The following is an 8,127-nucleotide window of genomic DNA, read 5'->3' as shown; positions in this document are numbered from 1 at the left end:
GCAAACAAGATACAACTGATCAATCAAAGATTCAATAGTCAACCTGAACCAAAGTGCAAGACAAAAGAAGTCAAATCCACACTTGAGTTAGTATGCGCCAATGGCACATCTTCGGGAAGCGGAGGCCTACTCTGATAGTTTTCGGGATCAATCTGCACGAAAGATACAAAATCAACTCGACTACTCGACAAAAGTACTCGATTTGAACTATGGCAGACTACTCGAAGCTGTACCTCCCGAGGACGCCGGCCAGCACTGAAAGTCCCTGAAATATTGGCCGTACCAGCCACGTTCTTCAACAATCCCAACACTCGATCCTTCAGATCTTCCTCAGTAATCTTGGATCGGCTATAACGGGAAGGATCCGACCCTCCCGTATATTGAAAGCCCAAATGGACCCGCCGCTGCAACGGCTGGATCCTCCGCATCGACCAATGCGCAACCACAGAAGCACCGCAAATCTGGTGATCCGCCTTCAGCCTCTCGATCTCCCCAAGGAGAAAGTTAACCTGATCCCCCCCCCCCGCTCCCCTTAGAATTCCAACTCGAATTCTTCATAGGGGGGGCAGGAGTGCGAAGAGAAAGGGAAGAAGAAAGATTCCTAATATAAAACCACATCGACTTCCAGTCACCTTATCCCTCAACTCATAAGGAATATACTTGGGTTTCCTCCCCTGACGGAATTGTAACCCAGCACCCCCAACCACATCTATCTTCGATTCGCTAGCTGGGGTTTCAAATGAAAGAAATACTGGAAAAGATCAAAGTGGGGCTCAACCCCCAGAAAAGCTTCACACAGATGAACAAAGATCGAGATATGAAGAATAGAGTTAGGGGTCAGGTGATGCACCTGAACCCCCAGTGATGAAGAAGACCTCGAAAAAAGTCAGAAACGGAAAAACCGAGGCCTCGAAAAACATGAGGAAGAAAAACGACAGATTCGTCTTCCTCCTCATGAGGAAAAGACTCCCCATCAGAACGCCACCAATGGATCACATTCTGGGGCTGAAGGTGACTCTCTACCAGATTCAAAAGGTGGGAGTCGGTACACTTACTCGACTTCCACTCCTAGACCTCCGCCCCGTCCCCGGCAGCACCGCTAGCCTTCCCTTTCGCAGCGGATTTCTTCGGCGCCATGGGAACAGAGAAAACAGATTCTCTCTTGCTTCACGCTCGGGGGCTAGCGGTGGCTAGTTTCCCGTGGCACTTGGAGGCGAAGAGCAGATGAGTTTTTTGGCGGTGGCAGAAGAAGTTAAGAAAGCGTCCTAAACCTAGATCTACTCGAATAGTTAAATAAGCACACCCCGTGGCAGTACGGTAAATAACAAGAAGTCCAAAGGTCACGCGCCAGTTCCAGAATTATTTCAGCAAGCAAATTCCTGACCTCCCCACAGAAGAAGCGGAATCTACGCAAAAAATGGAAATTTCCTTTCAAGGATTACATCCCAAAACTAGAAAATACAAAGATCTCAACGGTTTCACCACTTGAAACCACTCGATCTCAACTACAAAGGGGACAACCCAAGGGCTGATACAAAGATACAAAGTTCGTTACTCCCAAAAGGGAGCAACCTAGATACATTCAGGGAGGAAAAGGCTTGCTGTACGAAGATATGCATAGTCAGGAATATCGCAAACCCTCTTCTTGCATCTGCTCTTCTCCCTGATATGTTTTGCAACAAAAACAATGCCATCTCTCCAGAGGCCATCGGGGGGGGGGGGAGACAACCACAGTTTCCACCGGAAAAAAACTTCTTACACGACTTCCACTAGCTCTCTATCAAGACAACCAGGATGGCTGCGATGTGAGAAGCAAAGGTGGCGGCCTGAGAGAAAACAAGTGTTTGTGCTGCTCGCAAACACTCTTCTAGCACCTTCAAGGATGAATCGACTACTCTCAATCAGGAGGTCGAGTACTCTCCATCGAAGAAATCCACTTGGAACCCATGGGTACAACCGCGAGAATGAATATCCAAGCGCAACAGACCCAGCTTAAATAGAAGAAGCAGCAAAACCGCAGCTCAGCCTGTGACAACCAAGGGCAGGGAGGCTCACGGGCGAAACAAAAAAGATTCTACAAGCAGTACTTGCCACGTGAACCCATGGGCAAATAGTATACGGCACTGCCACCTTTTCAGAAGATTCGCTGCAGCCCAGATGATATCAGAAAGATCGCGGAGGACATGATACGATCTCCTAGACCCTTAACCCCAAATCACAGATTTGAATTCAAGGCTCGGGGGCTGCGGGACACGTATCATAAAAAGGCAACTTTTTAAAAAATATTGCAAGCACTAGAAGAACTCAGAAGACTGAACTGATCCCCAGCCCGATTCATCAAATCAAACTAAGGCTCGGGGGCTACTCCATATGGAGCGCGAGTACATCACGCACCATATATCATGACAGATTCGGGGCTTAAGCACCTCATAGCCTCGATACAGCCAAAGAAGCACTCGGAAGACTACTCGAAGCACTCGACGGACTCCGAAGATGGACGACTTGCTCCAGGAGCACTCGAAGCACTCGATTACACAAACAAAAGTCCAAGAACTCTCGAAGTACCCGACGGACGTCTTCAGAAGTACTCGACGCCTGCATGACTCGACTACGAAGACCTCGGGGGCTTGTCAGACCTGGGGCAACAGGACTGCTCATCAGGACGAAATATTCTGGAGTAGGGAGTAGTACATGGTTATGCTCTACCTCTTTTATATCTACCCGAATAGGAGTAGAACTAGTCGACGGTCTCGGGAACTAGCCGAACCTCTCGGGCTAGAATCCTAACAGGACTCGACTAAAATTTTCCATGTAACTCTGTTCCCAGACTATATAAGGGCGAACAGATACCCCTCCAAAACATCAAACAATACTTGAGGGAATACAAATCACCACACAGGACGTAGGGTATTACGCTCCGGCGGCCCAAACCTGTCTAAATCCTTGTGTTCCTTGCACCACCGCATTCTGATCTCGGCGAGTCCCTACTCATAACCACTCCTCGGGATACCCTCGGAGAACCCGATGGCAAAACACCGACACTTACGGAACCCCAGCCTCCCCCCGTACATCCATGACCAAGCAATTGTCACAGCCTAGCCTCCCCGTGGTGGGAATCGCGAATCTTGCGGCCACCATTGCCACAGTCCGCCCGAGCCCCGCCTCCACATCGCCGGCTCACCTCGGCCTCCCTCCGCTCGAGCTAGGTACGAAAACTGAAGCCCCATGGCTCCCCGATGCTCATGCTCGCTTTACATCCGCGCGTTCGCCGGTTTACTCGCCAGAGCGCCGCCATGCCATTGCTACAACTTGCATGTGCTGCCGCGGGTGCGCCGGGCAACGCCCCTTCTCCGGGGCCATTGGCCACGGGTCCGCCCCGCCGAGCTACCGGCCGGCCGAGCGCTGGCCCTGGCCATGGCATGGGGGGCTTGGGAACAGGCAGCCCCCTCCCACTGACCAGTTGGGTCCGCTAGAGTCAGGGAGGAAAAAAAAGAAAAAGTGAGAAGAGAGGAGATGGAAGTTAGTGATGATTGAATAAAATATGAGGTAGTTGGTATAGAGTATGAAATATGGAGTATAACGGGTGCGAGAAAACTGAGTATAGAGAAGAGAATATCGATGACTATGATGAAATATTTGTTTTAGAGAGTGAATTTAAAGCATGACGAGGGCGGATAGCCTAAATACTTTCTCTCACCGCACCCAGTAGTATCCAGTTGACGCGTTCTAGGTTTGCAGGGTTCATGATGAGAGATTGAGAGCCTAGAAAAATGAATAGAATTGGCAGTAGCAGGAGTGTCCTCGCGTGTGTAAACCAATTATTATGATATACTTTAGGGATTTAGGGATTTAAGCACATCTTTAACTCTTTTAATTCAAAATTTTGTTTCACCGGATTCATCCATTTGCACCCCTAGTATATCCGGGTGTTAGTGTGTCCATCGCGAGATGGCTAACGTCGTGACGGGTCAACGAGTCAACTCTCAATGATGAAAGATTAAAGAACCGATCAACAAGCACAATGTAGTCGACAAGTTCAAGTGTGTGTTGACGGCCAAGGATGTGATTATGATCGTGCAAAATATTCTACTGCAATGTGCAAAACGAGAAATAATAATCGTGCGAAACTTGAAAAAAAAGAATGACAAGATATGAACTTTTCTTTAAAGATAGCAGCTGGTGGACGTGTAGAGTTGCGACTTAATTCGGGTGGCGGAAAGCCGCTGGCGGCACGGAGCGGCAGGGCGGCCAAGTACAACGGGAGGGTGGTGTTGTTCCCAGTGTGCGAGGGTGGCGGCAGCGTCAACGTGGAGGTGGCGCTGGCGCCGGAGCACATTGCGGTGCTGGAACAAGATGGTGAGTTCTGGACCGCCGAACACGGCAACCCCCTGAACTGTTGTTGCCTTGTTGGTCATGGATAATAGAGCAGATCATTGGTAATGCAATTTGAAATCTTTGTTAAGTGGTTTACAAGAGATCAAAACCTCCCAATGGGCAGTGCTTAAAAAGATTCTCCATTTAAATTTGAGACATTAACTTGATTGGATTGCATTCCTTTAGGACTAAAATGATAAGTCATCTTGTTATTTATAGGTACATAGCTTTTACTATATATCTAGACATAATATATATTTAGTTATATACTCCCTCCGCTCCAAATTATAAGTCATTCCAAAAATCTTGGAGAGTCAAAATTTTTCAAATTTGATCAAATTTATATGACAAGATAATAACATTTATGATACTAATTAAGTATCATTAGATTCTTTGTTAGCTATATTTTCATATTGCACCTATTTAATGTCATAAATTTTTATATTTCTCTATATAATTTTGGTCAAACTTTGAGATTGTTTGACTCTCCAAAATTCTTGAAATAACTTATAATTTGGAATGGAGGGAGTAATAAAAACTATGCACCTAGAAATATCAAATCAACCAATAATTAGGAATGGAGGAATAAAAATAGACGTACACTTCTGCTTCTCCTATCAATAAAAATAATATTTCCATCATAGCGAACGATTCCTCATCCATGTAATGCTTCAACTAAAATGATGTAACATATAGCCATTTCCCTTCCTTGAACACAAATGCTCGCAGTATTACATTGTCAACACTGGATCAACACTGACAATTCCACTAATAGTTCCTCGAAGAATTCTGGGCTTACATAGGTAATCTGTGAGAAATCATATGCATACTCGACATTATGACAGTTCCAAACATTAAAATGCGCTGATCAGTGACCACAATCTGGGGCTACAAAATCTTAACCACTCGGTGTACAGCAGTTGCTTATCCAAGGAAGTTCATGATCACCAGGTGGAGCACCAGGTTGCACAGAACAAAGTCAGCAAAGGCCCTTTCTGGGGGAAGATCCTGCGGGAAATTTTTTTGGCAAACAGAATTATGCCATATTTATATTTATTAAAGTAAAATTATCCTAGCAAATGGAGATGAAACAAGTATTACCTTAAATTCCTTGTTGTCTTTGTTCACTTGAATGCGGAGGCAAACTGAAAAATAACAAAAGGTGGAGGTCATCTACTATGCAACAAAAGGTAAAGGATAACCAGAACTAACTGACAAGGGATAAGTTGCTACCAGCAAGTACTGCACTTCCTATGCATGAAAGAACACCTGAGAGGAAGGAGTTGAAGGGGAATGACCCAACCAATCCCATGTACGCAACCTGTTTTAGCCACACAAAACAGCATGATGGTAAGTCTATGAAGGCATTTGTATTAGCATGCCAGGGGCAATGGCCAGCTATGTTGCAAAACGAATGAAGAGAAGAGTTGCAAACTGAATAACAATGTTACAGCTGGTAAAACAAGCGCATAAAAAAACTTGTACTCAACCTAAGAACTTTGGTTGAGGACAATAAATTCTAGATTAAGAAAAATAACAGCTAACAATTTCATCTAAAGAATAAAAAAGATGAGAAACACACAGTATGCAAAAGTTCCAGGGACAAGTACAGTGCTACACTACACCAACACAATCTGCTGGCCAGCAGATAGGTAGAGCAAAAATTTACAACTTGATAGATTGTTGTAATCTAAGAAATTACACAGCATCATCCTTTAGTAAAGCAGCATATTAACAAATTTTGTGCCAGATTTTCAACAATTTCTATATTAAGTTTAGTGAAAATCCATAGCAGGAAACATCTCTAGATATAAGATAGCATACACAATAAGTTGATCAGTTAAATTTTTCAAACATCTCCAGAAGCTGCACTTAGATAGTGAAAATCCGGAACACTTAGAATTTATTATTGTGCTATCTAGATGTGAAAATCTGTATCAGGAAACATCTCTAGATACTAGGGTATGCACTAGTAATTGTTTGAGGTAAATTTTTGAGCTTCCATTTTGAGGTTCCAGATCTGTCTGAACTAGATATTAACAGCAAAGACAGAAATGTTAAAATTTACCTGAATCATGGCAGTAGCGAGTGCACAAATCACATACAGGTCGATAATCTGCAGATATATCAGCACAATGAGTTAAAAAGGTCAGGAACAAGAACCGCAGGTGACAGTGGAGGTCAAATGGGGCGACCTTAAGATTTGTTGGTGTGGCAGCATATGCCTTGTTCAGGGACTGGATCAGAAGCTTTGCATCACCCGTGGCCCTTGGCATCTTGAAGAAGTGGTGTCTTCTGCTTGAAGCTAAGTGGAAAGGACAAGAAGCAAGGCATAATCAGATTGCCTGGACCTTAGCAAAGCAGATCAAATATGTAAAAAAAACCATAAACGCTAAGAGATAGGCATCAGAAGCAGTAACCAGAGAGATTTTTTTTTAGCAAAGCAGTAACCAGAGAGATGTACAGCTGCACCTAGACTTTGAAGCAGGGGCGGACCTAGCATAGGACTTGGGTGTACACATGTACACCTGATTTTTTTTTTTTTGCGAACATGTCTGAGCACACGTACTTCATTAAGAGAAAGGGAGTTACAGCGACGCAACTCGAGAGCCCCCGACCCCGAAGTGCGGAGTTACAGTCGACCACAGAGATAGTGGCATTGTGACACATAAAGCATGGGAGATCCAGCCAACAACACAAGACTAGAAAACAAAGAAAAGAAGCACCAAACGACCACACTAATCCAGAAGCACCAGAGATAATCAGCAGCAACAGCCCTGCAATCAAAGCATAGCAGACTGTCGAAATGCACCAAGTGCGCGTCGACAACAACAACAGCATGGAAAGTTCCTCAAGATGACGCCTTCCGGAAGGAAGGGTCCGGATCGCAACAACGCCTCCAACGAGGCAAACGGCACCGAGTGTCGCCAACGCCGCCAAAAGGTAAACAGCACCGAGAGTGTTGCCACTGTTGGCACCAGCCGAAGCCAGGCACAAGGCCGTCGCCTATGACCCAGTCGCCCATCTCCGTGTTGAGCATAACCGGCGACCGAACGACGAGCACACATCGACGATCCAGCGGGACGAAACAGTGCGGAGCGAAAGCAGAGGCGCCGCAAGTGCCGCAACAAGCACAACAAGGCACACGACAGCTGGGGGGACATCAGAGGAGCGGCAGCTCACGGCAGCCCCGAGCCATGTCGACAGGCCCTGCCTCCGCCACGCATCCGGCCAAAGGCGAGTCAGATCCAGCCGAGAGGAGGACGGATCCGGCGACAAGCGACCATCTCCGGTGACGGGGAAGACGACCGGCGACCTTGGATCCAAGGGCGAAGGGAAGGGTCGAGGAGGAGGAGGAGGAGGGGAGTGCGCGCGCAGAGCCGGCTTCGGCTCCGCCGCGGGCCGCCGCCACCGCCGGCCGGCAGGCCGGGCCGCGGCGACGGCGGCCGGAACAGGGGTTTGGGGGGAGGGCCGGCGGCGCTCAGCCTATCGTCCCCTAGTCGCCCTCGGGAGCGACGCGGGGGCAGGAGGCTCAGGCCACACCCCATAATTTTTGCAAAGGAAATCGAACTTAGTTTTGTTAGGGTTCGGGGAGCTCCGTCTCGCACAGCAGATGGAAAGAGAAGGGGCGGGGATACCTGGTGGATGCTCGTCGCCGGCGAAGGGCTGGGCAAAGATGTGACAAATGGCGCCGCCGCTCGCCCAGTCGTCGCCGCCGGGTGTTTTGATCAAAATTTTTGGTACAAAGTCACA

At 47.1% G+C, this 8,127-nt stretch overlaps 1 protein-coding gene across 2 annotated transcripts; it reads right to left on the bottom strand.

Moving 5' to 3' along the window:
• Window positions 1-4,986: 4,986 nt before the first annotated feature.
• On the bottom strand, window positions 4,987-8,127 carry LOC120650916 (dolichyl-diphosphooligosaccharide--protein glycosyltransferase subunit DAD1-like). 2 transcript variants are annotated; one of them, XM_039928221.1, is made up of 6 exons: window positions 8,013-8,127; window positions 6,570-6,679; window positions 6,443-6,490; window positions 5,608-5,695; window positions 5,476-5,519; window positions 4,987-5,382 (listed from the first exon to the last, which is right to left on the bottom strand). In XM_039928221.1, exons 2-6 carry the CDS (start codon window positions 6,648-6,650, stop codon window positions 5,299-5,301), a joined length of 345 nt encoding a protein of 114 aa, XP_039784155.1. In that variant the 5' UTR covers window positions 6,651-6,679; window positions 8,013-8,127; the 3' UTR covers window positions 4,987-5,298. The 2 variants fall into 2 exon arrangements, with proteins under 2 accessions (XP_039784155.1, XP_039784156.1); XM_039928222.1 differs by having other exon boundaries at window positions 6,570-6,669; window positions 8,013-8,088.

Source organism: Panicum virgatum, chromosome 9K (genome assembly GCF_016808335.1).
Source record: "Panicum virgatum strain AP13 chromosome 9K, P.virgatum_v5, whole genome shotgun sequence".
Lineage (NCBI taxonomy): Eukaryota > Viridiplantae > Streptophyta > Magnoliopsida > Poales > Poaceae > Panicum > Panicum virgatum.
Note: the sequence above shows the minus strand (reverse complement) of the source record. Positions and strands in the feature narration are given on the sequence as shown.